Below are 21,793 nucleotides of genomic sequence, written 5' to 3'. Positions count from 1 at the left end.
TTTTATTGAGGATTTTTGGATGTATGTTCATTAAGAAGACTGGCCTGTAGTTCTCTCTTTTAGCTGTACTTTTATCTGCTTTGGGGATCATAGTGATACTGGCTTCCTTAAATGAATTTGCAAGCACTTCATCCCTTTCAATTTCTTTGAAGAACTTGAGGAATATTGGTGATATAGCAAATTTAAAGGTTTTGTAGAATTCAGCAGTGAATCTGTCAGGTCCCTGGCTTTTTTTAATTGGTAAATTTTTTATTACTGTCAGTTGTTCAGCAGTTTTGTGACTTCTCGATTAGCTTTGTTAATTTGTATGTGCCTAGGGATCTGTCTACTTCTTCAAGATTTTCCAATTTATTTGAATAGAATTTTTCATAGTAGTTCCTTTCTTCTGGATTTCAGTGGTGTCTTGTGATTTTCTCATTTTCATTTCTAATTGCATTGATGTATTTTCTCTCTTTTGGTAAGTTTGGCTTAAAGTTTATCTACTTTATTTTTTCAAAGAACTAGCTCTTTGATTTGTTAATTCTTTGAATTTTTTACTCACAATTTCATTGATTTCTGCTTTAATCTTTATGATTTTCCTCCTTATTTTTGGTCTGGGCCTGTATTGTTGTTGTTTCTCAAGCATCTTAAGGTTCCTCTTAAGGTTATTTATTTGAATTCACTTCGTTTTTTAAAAAATATGAGCATTGATTGTACCAAATTTCCCTCTTAGGACTGCTTTCATTGTGTCCCAGAGTTTCTGTTGTGCTGTGCAAGCATTGTCATTAACCTCCAGAAATTGTTCAATCTCTTCTTTTATTTCTCCTGGTTGTTCAGGGGTGAGTTATCAAATTTCCTCATGCTTCTAAATTTTCTGTGATTTCTTCTATGGTTGATTTCTATTGTCATTTCACATTGGTCTGATCATAAACATTTTGATTCTTTTATATTTATGTAAGTAGGTTTTGTGGACTGGTATGTGAACTGTTTTAGAGAAAGTAGTGTGTGCTGCAAAATAGAATGTATACTCTTGTACTTGGGTAGAATACATTGTAGTTATCTGTTAAGACTATATGTTTAAAGGTGTGGTTCAATTCTGATATTTCTTTATTGAATTTTTGATTAGTTGATCTGTCTCTTTGCAAAAGTGGGATATTAAGATCCCACACTATCATTGTGTTAGTATTTATTTGATATTTTATGTATAGTAATATTTGTTTTATGAAGATAGGTGCCCCAGTATTTGATGCATAAATTTTTTTTTGTATTAAATTCTTTTATTGGTACATTAAAGGTATACAACACAATTACATTTCTCATTGGGAATTGTACCTTTATATAGTGCATGTTGGTTCTTATTTTTTCCCCATTCCTAGCCCTCCCTTCACGCCCTCCACCCTTCCCTATTTACAAAGACTTTATTTTCATTTTTTCCATTTCTCATCATTTTTTCCTTTCCCTTTTTTCCTTTCCCCTGTGTCTCCCACTACCCCTACCCCTTTGGACCTTTTATTCCAATTTTACATTATCAATTATTCATTCTAATAATTGGTACATTTTAGGTATACAATATAATGACATTCATCATTGGAAATTTGCACCTTTACATAGTCTCTCTTGGTTCTTGTTTTTCACCTTTGCCCAGCCCTCCCTTCAACCCCTCCAGCCCTCCCTATTTACAAAGATTTTGTTCCTATTTTTCCATTTTCTCATATTAATCCCATTCCCTTCTATCCTTTCCCCTAGCCCTCCCACTTCCTTCCCCTTTGCCCCTTTTCTTCCTATTTCACATTACCTATTATAAATTTAGTCCTTATTTACACTTTCAGTTTCTCACACCAGAGAAACTATTTGGTATTTACACATTTGTGTCCTATTTATTTCACTTAAGAGTATTGCCTCAATGTGCATCCACTTAGCTATAAATGTCTCTAATTTCTCATTTTTTATGGCTGAGTAGTACTCCATTTTATAAAAAACCACATTTTCTTTATCCAGTCTCCAGTGGATGGGAATTTGGGCTGTTTCCAAGTTTTAGCTATTACAAACTGTGCTGCTATGAACATGACTGCACATATATCACTGTGGTATGATTCTTTTAATTCTTTGGGGAAGATCTCCAGCAGGGGAATAGTGGGGTCAAATGGGACTTCCAGTCCTAGTTTTTGAGGTATCTCCATACTGATTTCCACAGTGCTTGCACCAGTCTACACTCCCACCAGCAGTGGAGCAGGGTTCCTCTTTCCCCACAGCCCCACCAGCATTTGTTATTGGTTGATTTCATGATAGCAGACATTCTTTCTGGAGTGAAGTGGAATCTCAGCATTGTTTTCATTTCCATCTCTCGAATGACCAGTGATGTTGAACATTTTTTCATGTATTTATTTGCTATTTCTACTTCTTTGTCTGAGAAATGTCTGTTCATTTCAGATGCCCATTTTCATATTGGGTCTTTAAATTTTGGAGGTCTGATCTTTTTAAGTTCTTTATAGATTCGAGATAGTAGACCTTTGTCTGAGGAAGAGCAGGTGAAGACTTTTTCCCACATTGTGCATTGTCTCTTCACACTGCTGGTGGTTTCTCTTGCTGTGCAGAAGCTTTTTAATAAGAAGAGATCCCACTTGTTGATAGTTTGTGCTAGTTCATGGGCAACTGAGGGTTTATTCATAAAATCTTTTCCTAAACCGATGTCTTCAAGGGTTCTACCTAACCTCTGTTCCAACTGGTTCAGAGCTTCTATTTTAATATTGAGATCTTTAATCCATTTTGATTTTAGTTTAGTGCATGGTGAGGGATATAGGTCTAGTTTTAATCTTTGGCAAGTTGAAGCCCAATTTTTCCAGCACCATTTATTAAAGAGGCTATCTTTCCTCCAGTGAGGGTGTTTGGCTCCTTTATCGAAGATGAGATGGCTGAGTGTGTCTGGCGTTGTTTCTGCATCTTCTAATCTGTTCCACTGGTCCTCAAGCCTGTTTCTTTGCCAGTACCATGCTGTTTTTATCACAGTAGCTTTGTAGTAGAGTTGCAGGTTGGGGATTTTGGTACCCCCACCATGTCTCTGTTACCTAGAATTGCTTTTGCTATTCTGGGTCTCTTCTTATTCCAAATGAATTTTTGGATTGTTTTCTCGAGGTCTATGAAGTATGCTGCTGGGATCTCAATTGGAATTGCATTAAATCTATATAGCAGTTTTGGAAGAATGGCCATTTTCACTATATTAATCCTTCCTCCCCAGGAGCAGGGGATGTCTGTCCATTTTCTGATATCATCTTCAATCTCTCTTTTCAGAGTGCCATAGTTTTCAGAGAAGAGGTCTTTGATTTCTTTTGTTAGGATGATTCCTGGGTATTTCAGTTTTTTGGATGCTATTGTGAAAGGAATTATTTGTCCAATTTCTCTCTCAGTGAGTCTGTCATTTGCATAGAGGAAAGCTATTGATTTTTGTGTGTTGACCTTGTAACCAGCTACTTGACTGAATTTGGTTATTAAGTCTAGAAGACTTTTGGTGGAATTCTTGTGGTCTTCTATATAGAGTGTCAGGTTATCAGAAATAATGACAATTTGACTTCGTCATTACCTATCTTTATTCCTTTTATTTCTTTCTCTTGTCAAATTGCCATGGCTAATGTTTCCACAACTATATTGAACAAGAGTGGTGATAGTGGACATCCTTGTCTTGTTCCTGATTTTAGTGTGAAGGATTTCAGTTTTTGACCATTTAGTATGATACTGGCTCTTGGTTTTTCATAGATGGCTTCTATCAGTTTAAGGTAGAGACCATCTTTTCCAAATTTTTGTAGGGTTTTTATCATAAATGCAAGTTGGATTTTGTCAAATGCTTTTTCTGCATCTATGGAGATAATCATATGGTTTTTTTCCTTGGCTCTATTGATATAGTGTATTACATTAATTGATTTTCATATATTGTACCATCCCTGCATCCCTGGGATGAATCCCACTTGATCATGGTGTATGATCTTCTTGATGATCTTCTGCTTCTGTTTGCCAGTATCTTATTAAGGATTTTTGCATCTATGTTCATTAGTGAGATTGGTCTATAGTTCTCTTTTTCAGTTAGGTCTTTCTCTGCTTTGGGGATCAAGGTGATGCTTGCTTCCAGGAATGAATTTGGGAGTACTGCTTCCCTTTCAATTTCATTGAAGAGTTTAAACAGTAGTGGCAGCAGTTCCTCTCTAAATGTCTTGTAGAATTCATCAGTGAAGCCATCAGGACCAGGGCTTTTCTTAGGTGATAAGTTTTTAATTACATTTTCAATTTCATTGGTTGATATTGGGTTGTTCAGAATTTTTAGGTCTTCTTTATTCAACTTTGGTAATTCATATGTATTTAGGAATCTGTCCATTTCTTCTGTGTTGTCCATTTTATTGGCGTATAGGTTCTGGAAGTAGGTATTGATGATCCTCTGGATTTCTGCTGGGTCCGTTGTAGTTTCACCCTTTTCATTCCTAATTGCATGGATTTGGGCCTTTTCTTTCCTTTTTCTGACAAGGATGACTAAAGGTTTATCAATTTTGTTGATTCTTTCAAAGAACCAACTCTTGGCTTCATTGATTTTTTTGTATCATTTTCTTAGTCTCCATTGCATTGATTTCTCCTCTGATCTTTATAATTTCTTCCCTTGTATGAGCTTTGGGGGTGTCCTGCTCTTCTTTTTCTAGAAGCTTGAGGTTCAGCATCAGGTTGTTGAATTGGGCTCGTTCTGTTTTCCTAATATGCATATTCACTGCTATGAATTTCTCTCGTAAGACTGCTTTCATTGTGTCCCATAGATTCTGATATGTTGTATTGTCATTGTCATTTAATTGAAGGAACTGTCTGATTTCTTCTTTAATTTCCTCTGTGACCCATTGGTTATTCAGAAGTGTGTTGTTCAATTTCCACATGTTTATGAAATTTTTTGAGTTTCTTTTGCTATGGATCTCCAATTTCATTGCACTATGGTCTGATAATATACAGGGGATAACTTCAATTCCTTTGCACTTACTTAAACATGTTCTATGTGTGAGTATGTGGTCTATTTTGGAGAATGACCCATGTGCAGCTGAGAAGAATGTGTATTCTGATTTTGTGGGGTGGAAGACTCTGTAAACATCTGTTAAGTTCATTTGTTCAAGAGTTCGATTGAGTTCTAGTATTTCAGTACTTATTTTTAGTCTAGTTGATCTATCTATTTGTGACAGTGGGGTGTTGAGGTCCCCCACTACAATTGTATTAGTGCATATATGGCTTTTCATGTCCGTTAGTATTTGTTTTATATAGTTGGGTGCACAAGTGTTTGGTGCATAGATATTTATGATTGTCATCTCTTCCTCTTGGATTCTTCCCTTTACAAGGATGGAGTGTCCTTCTTCATCTCTCTTAATTAGTGTTGGTTTGAAATCTACTTGATCTGCCAAGAGGATAGCTAGTCCTACTTTTTTTCAGGTTCCTGTCCCATGCAGTATTGTTTTCCACCCTTTAACATTCAGTCTATGGGTTTCCTTTTGAATTAAGTGTGTTTCTTGTATGCAGCATATTGTTGGATTTTGCTTCTTGACCCATTCTGCCAGTCTATTTCTTTTGATTGGTGAATTGAGACCATTAACGGTGATGGTTATAACTGAAATATATTGACTTGTCATTGCCATGACTTTTTCTTTTTGTTGGGTTCTCCCCCTTTACATTTAATTTCTTGTCATGCCAGATGGGTTCATTCTGCTTTGCTTCCTGGGGTTGTGATCCTCAACGTCTGTTCCTAGGCTATTGTGTCAAATTCTTTGGAGTGCTGGTTTGGTATTCATGAAGTTCCTAAGGTGCTCTTTGTCATGAAAGTATCTTATTTCTCCATCCATTTTGAAAGATAGTTTTGCAGGGTACATCAATCTGGGTTGGAGGCTGTTTTCTTTGAGGGCTTGAAATATGTCACTCCAAGCTCTTCTTGCCTTGATGGTTTGCATTGAGAAGTCTGCTGTGATTCTGATGGGCTTTCCTTTGTATGTGATTTGTTTCTTTTCTCTGACTGCTTGGAGAACTTTGTTCTTCTGTTGTGTTTCTGGAAGCTTAACAATTATATGCCTATGTGTAGATTTTTTTTGATCAAGGCTATTTGGAGTCCTATATGCCTCACTTATCTGTATGTCAAGTTCTTTTCCCCTGCTTAGAAAGTTTTATGCCATTATTTCTGTGAAGAGATTTTTTATGTCATCTGCACTCTCTCCTGTTTCTTCATTGAGCCCAATCAGTCTTATGTTATTCTTTTTTGCATCATCTAGCAGCTGCTGGATTGATTTCTCATGTTCCCTTATAATTTTACAGCAATTTTTCTTTTCCTGGTCACAGATTGCAATCTTATCTTGTATATCTGAAATTCTGTCCTCACATTGGATCATTCTGCTGTGTAGACTTTCAATGGAGTTTTTCATGTCCTGGAAATCTATTTGCATCTGTTTTATGGATTCCATTTGTTTCTTATGTTGGGATTCCATCATGTTCCTCAGCTCCTCTCTAGATGTAGTAATCATGTCTTGCACTAGGGGCACAATTTCTCCTGTTATCTGAGAAATTATTTCTGATTTCATTTTTTCCAGATCCTCTTTTGTTGCCAGTTCAGTGGGTCCAGGTGGTTGAGTATCAGAGTGTTCCATCTCTTTTCCATTTGGGGCTGCTGTAGGTGATCTGGAAGTCTGGTTTTGAGACTTATTTACGTGTTTTCTCATTTCGACTGGGGCAGGGGACTGTCAGCGCCTGCATGGATTACCTCTTCTGAGCTGGGTGAGATGGGGGCAGGGGCCGGGAGCATTGGTAGGAATGTTGACCCAAAAGCCCTTTCCTGTGGGCTGGGAGCAGCGGGAGGGATGGTGACCGGGAAGCCCATTCCTCTGGACCAGGAGCAGTGGGACGATGGCTCAGAAGCCCCTACCTCTGGGCCAGGAACAGTGGGACTCAGTACCTTGGTCTGGTGTTCTGGTGTTCTCTGCGTCTTTGTAGTGTGGAATCAGGTGGCTGCCTGTCTGCAGCGGTGTGATCTGGTGTTTTCTGTGTGACTCATGACCTCGGTAGGGCGTGCACAGACCTGCCTGTCTGCAGAGGCCTGATTCGGCCTGTGTTCCGCGCGACTGGGGCCCTCGGTAGGGCCTGGGCAGACCTGCCTGTCTGCAGTGGGGTGATTCAGAGTGTTTTGTGCTACTCAGTACCTGTCTGTCTGCAGTGGGCTGATAAGGCGTGTGTTCCGCGGGACTGGGGACCTTGGTAGGGTCAGTTAATCTTTTCGTAATGATCAAATTCACCAGATACTTTTCCTGAAATACTTGACCTCTCTGGTATTTCATCACACTTTTCTGAAATTCTTTCTGCTATTTATTTCATGTTCCTGAAGCTTGTCCTGTGGTGTTAAAAATGTTGTGCTAAAAAAGCTTTTTTCTATTTCTCTGACCACCCTTCTAAGTCTTTATGTAGCTATTCTTCATTTTTATACCATTTAAATGTTTATGTACTTCTTTTTTCTCTTTTTTATTATATGTACCTTCCTTGGGAAACCTCATCCATTCTCATTGATTTTAATCTATTATTTACTTGTTTATGATTTCCAAGTCTATTTATTCAGATCAGACCTCTCTCCTGAGCTCCAAACCCTGAAAATCAAGTGTCTGAAATAGTTCCACCTTAATGTTCCACATATTTTCAATATATCCCAGACTGAATTTATCCACCTTCCTCACCATCAAATTTGCTTTCCCATGTGCCATAGGCTGGACTTTCTAAAGGCTGAGCCCAAGATGGAAATTCCTGTTCAAATTACTTATTAAGTGACTAGTCTCAATGGAAAAGAGTAAGAGAAGCAAAATAGGGCAGAGATAAAAGCTAAGAAATATTGGATTCCAGCTGGAGACTAACTATGGCATGATCTCATAAGGAAATGATGGAGCACGCATTGAACCATGAGTTCCACCTTGAGGTTAAGAAGTTAAGCTTTTGTACTGTCACCAGCCAATCACTGCCTGAGGTCTATGAGTAGGGGTTAGCCTCATCGGTAAGGTGGTTCATCTTTGGACTGGAGCCTAGGACAGTTTTCCTGAGAGTAGGCTAACTCTTATCAGGCAACATTCATAGCAGCTGAGGAATGTATATTAAAAGGGGTATGGTTGGGGCACCAACACATCCACTACTATACTGTCCCTGAATCCCCTCTATTTATATATAGCATCACCATCTACTCAGGAATCCAAGTGGAAGTCTGAAAGTGACTATAAAGCTGTTTTTCCCTCTTACCTCCCATTTAATAAAAATAATAGATAACAATTAGTCAGTGCCTATAATGTAAATTTCAAATTCCATAGCATGTTTCTCAAAGCCCCACAAGATGAGGCTCATGTCTATTTCTCTGGCTTTGTATTTTATATTCTTACTATTGCACTCTTTTCTGGGCATGCCAAACCTGTTGAAGTTTCCTCAATAAGACACACTATCACTATCAGTGCCTTCATCATGTCACTTTCACTTTGCCAACTCTTTATTGTCTTTCAGTACAGTCTAGATATTACTTCCTTAAGAAAATTTTCTCTGACCCCCTTGGATGAACTAGATTTTTAACATCTGAGCTCTCTTGGCATCTCATGTCCTATTCCTTCAGAACACATTTGATGGTGAAATAAAATTGTCAGATTGTTTGACTATTGCCTCTCATTGAATGTGAGCTCTTTCAGGACAGTGATTGAATCTTATTTATTTCTGTTTCTCTAGCATGTAATTCCATGTTTTGGACAATGCGAGCACATACTATATGATTCTAACATTAGTGATAAAAAATGAATAGGTAGGTACAAAAGGAAAATGTGATCAAAATTCCAGAGGTTTATTCTGGCACAAGTCTTGGAAGCTCTACCCTACAAGAATTGTATAGGGAAATTATTTTAATAGTTTCTGAGTAGACAAATATTCATAGAAAGACAACCTATTCTACCTTTTACTGTCCTGGCTCTCTTTATTCCTCTTGGGTTACTGATCTGCATTCCTGATAGTCCCAAAGGAGTCAGAAAGAACACCCAAGCTCCAGTGATTACTTGTAAGTATGCTAAAAGAGATCCCTCACTGAAATTTCCCTTATTGATACTTGCATTCATTTTCCTATTGCTGTTATAACAAATTAGCACAAACTCAGTGGCTTAAAGCAACACCAATTTATTATCTCACAGTTCTATAAATCAGAACTCTAAACAGATTTAGCTAGGTGTTCTGGTTAGCATCTCACAAGTGTGAAATCAAGATGTCAGTTACACTGAGTCTTCATCTGGATGTTTGAGTAGGGTAACCCATTTCTTGGCTTGTTCAGTTTGTTGGGAGAAATTAGTTCAGTGCAGTTGTAGGACTGAGGTCCCCATTTCTTCACTGGCCATAAACTGAAGGTTGTTCGTGGTTTGCAGAGGCTGCATACATTTCTTTGCAATAGCCTTCTTCCTTCATTATCAAATGAGTAAGAGTACTTTGACTCCCTCTGTTGCTCTCCTCTTCTGCTTTTAAGGGCTTGTATAATAGATTATGCCTACCCTGTTAATCTCCTTTTTGCCTAGCACACTAACAGGAATATAGCAATTGGAAACCATGAGGGCCAAAATTTTGCCTAACACAGCCACCAATCAGAAGGATGAAGGAAAGGTAGTATGTCCTCAATTCTGATTCCTAGTTGAGAGAAGACAGCTGTGATACTTCTTTCCCTTCTGTTTCCAGATGAAAGACCTGCAGCATGAGAATATTAACCCTTTATTGGGCTTCTTCTATGATTCAGGGATGTTTGCTATTGTGACAGAATTCTGTTCCCGAAGGAGCCTAGAAGACATACATCAGTATGGATATAATAATAAGGATGTGAAACTTGATTGGATGTTTAAATCATCACTCCTTCTGGATCTCATCAAGGTTAATGGAAATACTGAGCAAATATTGGAATCCCCCTGTGGACTAGAACTTTAATTTTTGGGGGGTGTTTTATGTTTCCTCAGATCAGTGTGATCACTTCACTCCTCCACCCTTCTTCCAAGGTCTGTCCCTCAACCTTTCTCATGGTCTTTTTGCCAATCTGTTATAAAAATCAGATGCAGAAAGTATTTGCCTGACCCTTTCTCAATTTGTTTTAAAAGTAGGAAAAATTTATTGGGAGAAAGAAAGCTTCTGCCTAAGAGAGACAGAAGGGCAACTGGAAAGTGGATTGCCCAGCCACCCCAAGTTTCAAAGATGTTTTATACAGCAAAGCCATGTGGTGAGGTGGGTACAAAGTGGGACAAAACTATAAGACCCAATGGAAATTTACAAGGTAAGCATGAAGTGGGACAAAACCATGACCAACCAATAAGATTACAAGTACAGTCACCTAGATGATATTGATTAAATGGGGATCAAATGGGAAGACAAATCACATATAAGGAATTTCCCATTTAGAATATCAATCACTGCTATCTATCTCTAAGGGAAGTAGTACTTCTTTTCCTTTTTATAATGCTAACCAGTGAATGTGCCTCAATTGCTCTCCATATTAGCTCCTTACTGTGTTGGCTCCTGGAGGGCTGGTCCCATCTAACTGCACACAGATATCTAATTAACTTACCTATTTGCAATATTCCCTCCTCTTAAGAAGTACCCCTAACTGCTGTGAGGGGAAAAGGCTGAAGACCTTTCTGGCTATTTCCAGCTAAAGAGGGTTGTAGTTGTCATCAGCAGTTAGAGTTACTCTAAAGAGAGTCTATCTAAAGGCCCTCAATAGGCACCAGGCATTGTCATCTTGATAGCCATATAGCTTTGAGTCTGGAGGAGACAAAGCCAAAGAAACAGTTAATACATGGAACAAATTATAAGGTCAGCAGGATTGCCATGAATATAACCAACAAGGGTTTCCACTGGGAGGAACAACAAGGAGGATAAGGAGAAGGTCCACAGGACTTCAGAATCCCAACATACAAGTCATATTGTATAGTATAGCAGTTATAAGCTGTTTACAAGGTTGATCTGGTGGATCCCAGTAAAAGAAGTCTAGCACATTTGTCATTGGTTCCATTTGTATGACTGCTTGGAGTTTAGCAGCCTCTAGGCAAGAATAAACAAAACTTTTAAGAAATTAGAGCATGTAAAATCTAAGCATGAGCACACTAGAATGAGAGGGGAGGTTGGGGAGAAATTCACACTTAGAAATTGAAATAGTGATTATAACCTGCTGGCTCTTAGATACTTTCATTGATAAAGGTTATCTATAACTCTGATACTTTGTCATAAATCTCTCTAGTTTTAGCTGGAAGAAGATAAGAGACAATTTGAAGAACAAATTTCACTAAGAAATATAAAACTCTAGCTGAGCTCTTATAGCTTCTACCATAGCTTTTCCTAATGGTCCATAACCATGGTCAGTTACTGGTGTAGCTGGGAATTGCCAGAAGGGGTCAGTGACTGAAGCTCCTTTTTATATCTAGCTTTATTACTATGACATTATTTTATACCTCTTTTGGTTATTCTTTTCTCTTGGGTGTTTAAGACCAAATTAAAGAGAGACCTTTGTCAAATCAGTATGAATTTCTTGCTATCTATCAAGGTCAGTTAAGTCTCCTCAGGCATTACTTTGGAACCATGCATAGAACCTTTCAGCTCCTCTGTCAGTGTCAGCCATCAGGATGGGCCATGGCCTTGCTTGACCATGTTCCTTTCAGTGAAAGCATGGGAGATCTTTCCTCTTTGTGACCCTCCTTTGGCACATGGTACATTTGTCCTCTGGTGCCCAGCAATCTCCCTGCTCAGGAGGTAGAGTGACTTACCAAAGATGTAAGATCCTGTAGGAAAGGATCCTTTGTGTCCTCTATCTTTGTTGACCTTAAGGGGCCAGGGCCAAAATATTGGCTGTCCTAATAATACAGTTATCTTTCTAGTTTTGGTCTCCAAACTTTAGTTGTTGAACACCCAGAAGAGAATATCAGTGACATAAATATTTCAGTAGGAGCAATGAGCTTAACTATTACAATAGTTAAAACATCAAACACTTTTGAAGTATAAAGCACAATTAGAGGGCTGTTATTTTACCAACCATGGTTGTTTTAGTAGTTGAATCCCTGCAGAATGTTAACAGACAACAGTTATATATTATAGAGAAATAAGATTAAGAGCTGCACATAGTATTTTAGCATGGCAATCATGATGACATTTGCTTTGTGACACTTACATGTCCATCTTAGTATGGAATAGTCTTTCAGTCAAACACCTCCATCTGGCCACAAGACATTAAATGACATAAAGAAAACTCTTATTTGTTATCCTTTAGTAGGATGTCATCTAAACAGAACATAAATATTTGCCTATAAATGTACCTTAGGAGTTCATAATATCTAGCCTCTAATTTTAGTGTGTGACATTGTTTCAACTGTTTGGTGACTGAACATCCCTAAGTGTGGTGACACATATAACATACATCACATGAGTTTTTAAGAAAACTGTTATTTGACTGGTTTTCTCATGCTGGCTTGACATGTACCTCTTATCACAAGTAGCTGGAGTCCAAGAGAAAGGCAGATATCCGAGTCAAAAAAGATCATTACCATAAACAATATCCTAGGTGATTTGTACACCCGGAGGGCATGAATGTATACAACATGAAATAACATGAGTATCAGTTACATGAAACCCTTTGTCCCTTAATTTCATTTTGTACCAAGAGCATTTTAAATAAAACCTTGTTTTCACAGATAACTTAGACCAATGTATACATATCACAATGATATGTTTAACGATGTATTTCCCACAAGGCTATGGAAATTATTGGGGTCCCCTTTATGAACAAAGGCTGGAATAAATTTTTTTTCAGGCAGCTGCTCCTTTATTTACCAAGGGGAGTCCTGTCCTGTAGTTTTCCTAAGCCCAAGAGTCTTTATTTAATTATTTTAACAAATTTTTAGATGACCTATGAGAGCCAGATCATAACAATTAACACATTATTTTTGACCAATGAAAGATTCCTGAGATATTATACATCTTAAAAAATTCAAAATGCGAAAAGAAAAAAGTTCAACCAAAACAGCTGTATGTGTTTTAACAAATTGAACAGATAGACAGACACACACTTAAGACAACTTGTTTATAAACAAGAGTGCACTCAGATGTATTTGGCCAAGTTGAATTATAATAACTTTTATAATTTTTAGATTTATAACTATAAAAAGACTAGTCAGAACTTTGTAGATTAATTAACAGAGATCTCCCGTAATAAGAATCAAAAGGAATAAAAATCTTCTACACCTGTGAAAGTAAAAATGGTTTTAAGATGGGCCCTAACCTGACAGTTTATCTGACTGGAATACCCAGCTACACAGGGTTCTCATGGTTGCTTTGATAGCCAGTTATTTGACAGCCACATGTAATTGTTCCCTCTAAAGGGACGGATCATTAAAGGTAATTTTAATTATCTCCAGTGGGGTCCGCTCAGGCCAGGTTTGCAGGAAGAAGAGACTAGGTGACACTCTTTGGAGCTAACTATGAATTCTATGCAGTGAGGGAAGAAGGTCTGGCAAAGATCCAACCTGCTGTGCTATAGATGTCTACCTATGACAGATTTTCCCACTTTGAAAACAAAACAGAACAAAGGAAAAGAATGCATCCCTGTCTATACCTCTTGTTCTCTGCCCAATCTAAGGCGCTCCTTAGACTTTATCTCATCCAGTGCCAGTGATGGCAGACAAGAGGTGCAAGGAAGTGGCCAGAGCCAGGTTAGCTGTTCTTACCATTCTCTAATTTTACCTGAAGGCTGAAAGATAAATCTGGAAAACTTTTATATTTATTTCTTGAGAGTTTCGGGTTTAAACCTAGACCAGTTTTCTATATGGCCCAGAGATAAATGAAGGTCAGCTTCCAGGGAGGGGAAACTCACCATTCTGGAAGCTTTGTCTTGAAATCCAGCAGCCACAGAAGAGGGAAGTACCTTGAATCAAACTGCGTTATTTCTCAGGAGCAGGGCAATGGAGAAGGGACAGAAGAGTGTCTTTAAGTATGGCACAAGAACTAAATCTTAACCATCTCAGGGGTAGAAGGACAATTAAGATGAGGAGCTTTACCAGAGTGGATCTGTAATACTTAGCAAAACATGTCTCCAGAGACAAAAGCTATGATTGACTCCCACTGAATTGCCACGCAGAAACATCAAACCAATAATCAAAGAACCCAAATGGCTGCTCTTTGCCTCTTGAAAGGGAACAAAAGTGTTCTCTCTCTCTCTCTCTCTCTCTCTCTCTCTCTCTATATATATATATATATATATATATATATATATAGTTTAGGGCTTACCTATTTAATGAATCTATAATGTCTAATTTATGACTGAAATACCCTACAGGCTGTAGAGCAGGTCCCTGATGTTGTAGAAACACTCCCAAAGGCATGTCTCACCTTTTAATAAGGTACAAACTGAAACAGTGTCCTGTAGTTAGGCACTTGGAAGTGCTTGTTTGAACTTCTGGAATGCGGTCTTGGAACCAGGTTCCCAGGTTAAAATATGGCTGTCTTTGGGGTTTTTCTATAAGCTGGTACATGAGCCACACAATATCATATCCTGCCATCTAAAGGTGACAAAAGCCTGTAATTTCCAGAAATCTCCTTAGCTGTTTTAGAGTCTTGGGCTGTGGAAAGGAAAGAACTGGTTTAATTCTTTCTTCCCCCAGTCTTTGGGTTCCCTTACATATTATAAGGCCTAAATGTTTTACCTCAAGGCTTCAAAGTTGTGCTTTAGATCTAGAAACATTATAACCCCTGTCTGTTAGAAAATTTAGCTAGAAAGCTCTTCTGAGGGGGCACATAACATTATACCATCTACATATTGCAAGACTGTGACTTGGGAAAAACTATAGTATTTCCTTTTATCAAATAAGGATCTAAGGATGGCCTCATCTTTTACCTGGTAAATAGTTGACAATTTAAAATAACTGAAGGGCTTAGTTCTTATCTTTCTTAGATCTTCAAGAGTACATGCCTGAAAATGTCTTCTATTTCATCTCCCATCTGATTGGTGGGCCAGTGGGGGTCTTGTATAGGAACTGCTTGTGTTCCAGTAGGAACCAGTTATTCCCTTGGCTGCCTGACATTTGAGCTTTCAAAATTAAGATATCTGTCTCTATATGTAGTAGCAGCTTGTAATACTACTTGTCTCTCATTAGAAATCTATGTTTAATTTAAGAGCAACATTACATCTTTGTAGTCTAGCCCATAGGTCTGAGTAAGTCCTCTAAAGACCTCAATGTTCATATCAGGGTCATCTGAAAACTTTTAAGTCTTATTTGATCTGTCTAAGATTACTGAGAGAAAAAGACACATGAACACAGGTAGTTCCATATATGCCATTTACTTCCTCAAGGGATATTGTCTTTGAGGGACCTCAACAACTTAGCTCAGGATGGATATAGCCTCATGGAGATTAATTATAGGTGGCCTAGAAATTCCACCCTCAGCCCCTGGTGGTTAGGGTAAGAAGTAGCCTTAGGCTTAGAGGTACTGAATGCCTTAAGGATGAGGTGTCTCTCATTTTTCTATGACCCACATTTATATTTGAACACAAACAAGAATTACTTCTTAATGTAAAGAAAATCTCAACATAAGATTATTTTGACCATTTTCTCTCTTTCACAGTGTAATTCTAATTGTGAGATAGCATCATAGTACTTTCCTCTGTGTACTTGGCTTTAGGAAGTAGGCACACCACATGCGGGTGTAGAAAAATACTAAATTGCTCCTTAATATATTCCAAGGAGTAAGAGGTTCAGATTTAGAGTCCCAATTTGAAAGAAGAGAAACAAATATGGTGTCCCATAAATCTCTGCTTGATTCCTGTGCCCCCTAGGGCATCCCCAGGGTGTCCCCCAAGGTTTATACCACTCCAGGGTAGGTAGCTTCCATCTGGAGAGAGGACCAGAAAATAAAACCCAACTGGACTATCTACCATTTACCAGCATGCAATCTTATCTTCCTCAGGTAACTCATATCCTTATTTCAGTAGGTACTCTTAAAGTGCAAGTTACAATTGACTTCAGCCATAACAATCATGTTTAGAGAAGGAAGCATTGCTAGCAAACCAAGAGATTTAAACCACTGCTTTCTAGTTCCTTGAAAGAGAGAGGGGAATAGGTCAACAGTCAAGTTAGGGCACTTTTCCTGCAGAAGAGATTACCTTCAGAGATGGTAAGTCAGAGATTCTGTCCTGGGGTCTAGGGCAGAGAAAGCTCTGAGAGATTTCTGTTGTCTATCCAGTCATTTAGGCAACTTTTATTAGCAAGAGAAGGGTACTCCTTTAAGGTCCATTTAAAATTCCCTAAGTATTTGAAACTCATAGATCTTTCTAGCAGCCACAATCTACAATAGTAAAGGCACCTTTATCAACTTCCTAGGCACACATGAAGGAAGAGAAAGGCTGACCAAAATAGTCCCATATTCTAGTTAGCATGTTAAAACACAAATGCAAGTTACTCATTGCTATTTTCCCTACTGTAAGACAAAACAGTTGTTGCAAGTTGCCTTTCTGGAAGGAGAAGTGGTCTGATTACAAGGCATTCTCAAATGAACTCCCAACAAGTTGGAGAAAAGTTTAAAGGGAGTTTTTAGCTCAGTAGCAGAGAGAAAAAGTGCAAATAATGCTCAAGCTGGTTAAACATCCAAAAATCACCATATAGCACTCTTATGAGTCCACAGTCAATGTTCCAAAGTCCACACCCTATTGAAAAAGGCATTTTTCTCCCCTACACACATAAATGAAGAACATGCCTAGGAGGGGCAGAGAAGGTTCAGGTAGTTCTTAATCTATCAAAGATTCATTTTCTACATTTGTCTAGAGGTCTTACTAGTGGTAGAGAAAGCAGTCCAAACCTGTAGCTCAACTCTTAACGGAGGCTTCAGAAAGGGCTCTGATGGCATTGTTTCAGATCACTCTGAGACAGAAGATATCTGGTGATCACTGACAGAGTTCCTCTTTCACCTCACTGAGGAGTCCAGATAGGGACAAGATGTAGACATTTTCTGCTGATTACCTGGACTAGCTATTGGGAGCTATATTCTTCTGAGGGACATTTTGGTATCCACCAGAGAGTAGCCCTGGCCATGACCCCTCAGTTGTCACCTCAGTTTCTACTAGTTCCACACAATCAGAGATCTGTCTCCAAAAGGAACCCATTTGCCTATCTGGTCAATGTTCCACCTGCCACTGGTGTCAATGGGAGTGGGGATTCACCAGAGGGCAACTGAAGAAACCTGTCCTCTGCTTTGAGACTGGCAGCTGCCCTAAAGGCAATTACTGGCTGGCAGAGTAACCACTGTTTGTCATTCTACAAGGGACAGATAAAAGCCTGAACTGTTTTTATCTGAGATGATTTCATAAGAGACCCATTTTACAACATTTTTAAGCAACTATGTCCAAATGCAACACATACAAAACAAAAACAAAATGGAATTTTAACAAAAGACAATGCATAAGAAAAACAAGAAATTTGCAAACATTTAAAACACACAACTTAAAACTAAGACACTTTTGAAACAAAAGCCAAAACAAAGGCCAGAATTTATATGAAACAAAACCCAGAATTTATGAAACAAATAGTGAGAGCCTATGAAACAAAAGTTACAATCTATGAAGCAAAAAGACCAAAGTTAGAACCTATGGAACACAAGTAAACTCTTACCTCTGACCAGTAATCTTGGTGGAAGACCTCCAAAATGATATAGGGGGAAGAGATGTAACTCCCAAACCTACTAGATATCCGAAACACTAGTTTGTGTTCTCTAAAATTGAAGAATGAATTCTAGGAACAATGGAGGTTAAAAGTAGGAAAAATTTATTGGGAGAAAGAAAGATTCTGCTTAAGAGAGACATAAGGGGGACCAGAAAGTGGGTTGTCCCCTTTTCCCAATTTGAGGTCCAGAGTTTTCTGTAGTTCCTGTTCATCAAACACTGTTCTGCCTTAGCCAATTCTTCCATCAATTTCTCTGCTTTCTGTATGTGGAAATCTTTGGTGTTACTTAGCCCCACTTAAGTGGCTCACTCAAGAACTAGGTGATGGATCTTTGCATACGATACATGTGGATATGGAGCTCAATGTTACTGGCAAACCCAATACCCCTGGTTCTATAAGACAGCACTTCTATTATATGTGCCAAAGACTACTAACAACCAACAGGGTTCATGGATGGACTTCTGTGGAGCACATGAGCTCTATGAAATTATATGCAAGTTGTGTATGTATGCTTTTATGGTGTGATCTGCATCACCAACTGTTAGTTGAGTTTCCTGTATATTGATCACAATCTTGTTTTTTTGTGTAGTGGGCTAAATCTTTTCAAGGAAACTTGGAAGGGGAAGACATTTTGTCATTCTCATTCTCTGTAAGATGTGTGTGACTGACTTTCTCTTATAGAGGCTCTGAGACACTTTGTCATGTACTATCTGACACACATATTAGGAGCTTAATAAATATCAGCTAACTATTAAGGGGTAGAGCTAATGACAGAATTCAAATCTCCTGATTCTTACTCTAGTACTCTACTCATCCTGTAAGCAAAGCCCAGGGAGTTACAGAGAGGCCTCTAAATGTTAGTCCTCTTGAGGCTGCAATGAATGAAAACCAAATTTTAGGCAACCTGGGGGAAATCTTGTCTGTTGTAGAATCTGCTTGGAAATAATGGGCAGGGCAGACTTTCTGAGAGCACAAAATGTAAAGCATCCAATTACAAAAGGATGTCATACTGCAAAACAGAGCCAGATAGCTAAAAGGAGTCAGCACAAACAGTTCTGGGATGACTACATCATAATATGAATGTATTTATATGCAGAATGATTAAACTCATCTGATGGTCTTGGAGGATCACATTTGAATGTCATGTAATGGCTGCCAAGCAAGTATAGAGATCAGTAACATTAAACTTTCTCCTTTTTATATTGTCTGTTTCATCTACAAAATAATATATTAGACTAACATTTAAAATCATTTGGTATAAATATATATGGGGAAAATACTGACATTTACTCAAACCTGTTTCTTCATAGCCTACCCAAAGTTAACCACTGCTAGAAATTTTGTGATTAGACTTATAATTCATTTAATGTGCATTTAAGTACATTATAGATGGCTTTTTGTTGTTAATACACCTTATTGTCTCATAGTTCTGTAACTTACTATTGTTTCACTTACTTTATGGCTTAGAGTTATATTGATGTCAGTACATAGAAATATATCTTATTCTTTTTGAATGCTGCAGAGTATTCAAGGATGTACCATAAATATGGTCAGTCCTTTATGGATATTTTCTGTATTTCTAATTACATAGTAATATAAAAGCAAAGCTGCAATGAACATCCTTCTGTCTCTTTGTCCATATATGCAAGTATTTCTGTGGAGGAAAAGTAGATTCATGAGCCACAGAGTATGAATATTTTTCTTTTTTATAGATATTTCCAAATTGCCCACCAAAAGCTGTATCAGTTTCTACTCCTGCCAATAATGGATGAAAATTGTATTAGACCTGTTGAGGAAAATCATAATTTTCAAATTATTGACAATTATATTTATATGTGTATGGATCTGTCATGTGTCTGAAATGTCAATAAATCTCCCAGTAACACATAATTCTCTATAAATACAAGATACAATCCTTCATAAAAGTATACCATTTTAGAGCTATAAGGGACCCCAAAACCTCATCAAAATTGTACTTTGCCTGCATATAATAGAAAAAAGCTAAATTCTGGATCACGATAGCTCATACCATTAACAATCTCAGAGAGTGATCCTAAAAGCACAAAATAGTTAAATAAGCCACTAAATAAATTCTGTTGTATCATTTATAGGGCATAAAATACTTACACCACAGAGAATTTGTTCATGGGAGACTAAAATCTTGGAACTGTGTGGTAGATGGGCGTTTTGTACTAAAAATGACAGGTTATGGCTTTAATGACATCTTAGAAATGCTAAGACCCTCCGAAGAGGAACCTTCTGCAGAAGATAAGCAATGAATTGTACCCTTTGATGCATACAAGGTAATGCTAAAGTTCAAATAAAAATATCCACTGAATTAAAGCCTCAGGCCGATTTCAACTCCCGACTTTTGTTGAAAATCCAGCCTCATTTCCAAGCCAGGGGACTTGAATGAAGTCTGCATGCTGTAACTTCAGCCCAGCCTATACTTCTGAACAAAGCCAGTGAAATAATGTTCAGTTCCTGCTGTGGTAGGATTAGGCTGCATTGTTTAGTGATCCCAGCAGTCCCTGGAGAATCTTGCCAAGTGCTAGGCACACAGTAGGTGCTCAATAAATACTTGTCAGATTGAATAGAGGGTAATTGGGAAGCTGGACTCCCACAAAGCACATTCTAGAATGGGATGTCACTAAAGCATACCAGTGCTGTGTCTGTCAGAGAGGAAGAAGCAAGGAGGGGATCCCAGCAAATAAATGCTCTATGAGTGGGAGGGCTTCAGATAGAACCACAGCCTTCTAATATATAAGTAGGCGTGCCTGTGATATCTATTTTAAGTTTTTGTCTTCTGTCTAATGTATCATTAGCAGCACTAAGCAATGTCAGTAGAAGTCACAACAGATCAAAGAAATAGGAGAAATCTGAGGTGAGGAGTAGGTGAGAACCAGAGGAGACAACTGACAGAAAAGAAGGAGAAAGAAAGAGAAAGTAGGAAAAGAAGGATGGACAGAGTTAAAAACATGCAGAAAACTTGGGCATTAAAAATTTTAATGTTGTTAGGATGAGGAGGAGAGATAGTAACACAAAAACACAGAGAAATAGACACTCCCCAAAAGGCAAAGATAGAAAATTACAATGTATGTTCATATTCTTAAGAGTATTTTTTGGCATTTTAAGTTGTATAACTGCTGACTTACTACCCAGGAGAAAAAAGATGAAAGGCACAGAGAGAGAGAAAGACACGTGCACAGGTAGAGATAGGCAATCTAGACATCACTGGCATTATCTTTGACTTCCAGGATTTGTGGAATACTAAGCTTTAGCAAGTTATCTAGTCCAACTCTTTCATTTTACAGATGACACAATTGAGGGTTCATGATTTTCTCAAATCTTGAAGGTTCTTAGCAATAGTTCTAGGACTTCCATTCAGGTCTTCTGAAGCCTATCTTTTACAATGAACCAAACAAAACTTTATAATTTCCTCTTTGGCCATTCATGCATTAGAAGAGTTAAAACTCCTGATAATCACAATGAAAGACTGACATTGCCATTCTCTCTTCTTCTTTGTGAGTCTCTTCTTGTTCCTGACTTAGGTGTGTGGTTATTATTTGGCTAGTTCTAATGTGAAACATTGGAGTAGTTTCCTTGTGTTCGCTTTAGGATAGAGGTGTCAAATACTTAGCACTCTGTCAAAATTAGTCATATATGAAAGATAAAGTGCTATACCTACCTTCTCAGAGTTCCATTTAATTCACAGACTGGCAACTTTCAAACTTATGGATATCTGGTCATAGAGGAGTAAGGCATACCTGCAGTGTGTATGTGTGTGTGTGTGTGTGTGTGTGTGAGAGAGAGAGAGAGAGAGAGAGAGAGAGAGAGAGAGACTTTTTTTCTGCTTATATTTCCCTCTCCAAATTGCAGTTTCTTCACACATTGCTGCGAGAGGGCACTCTTTAAACTCCAAATCTGATTATGTTATAGCTATGCCTAAATCCACTGTATGGCTTCCTATTGCTGTTGGGATAATGTTCCCATTCTTTTATATGGCTTAAGAGTCCTGCATGGTCTGGATCTTGCTGAAGTCTCATGCTTAACCTTTCCTTCCCTGTCAATACATTCCAGCCACA

At 38.1% G+C, this 21,793-nt stretch overlaps 1 protein-coding gene across 1 annotated transcript in view; it reads left to right on the top strand.

Moving 5' to 3' along the window:
* Gucy2f (guanylate cyclase 2F, retinal) overlaps positions 1-21,793 on the top strand; it is a 200,258-nt gene that overhangs the window by 144,011 nt on the left and 34,454 nt on the right. Inside the window, 2 exon segments of the mRNA XM_087196753.1 lie at positions 9,703-9,891; positions 19,820-19,990. Of these exon segments, the coding sequence (XP_087052879.1) occupies positions 9,703-9,891; positions 19,820-19,990 (360 nt within the window).

This window comes from Heterocephalus glaber, unplaced genomic scaffold (assembly GCF_053883595.1).
Source record: "Heterocephalus glaber isolate CG9 unplaced genomic scaffold, H.glaber_assembly_v1.0 deba00001613, whole genome shotgun sequence".
Lineage (NCBI taxonomy): Eukaryota > Metazoa > Chordata > Mammalia > Rodentia > Bathyergidae > Heterocephalus > Heterocephalus glaber.
This window is presented reverse-complemented; position numbering and strand designations above follow the sequence as displayed.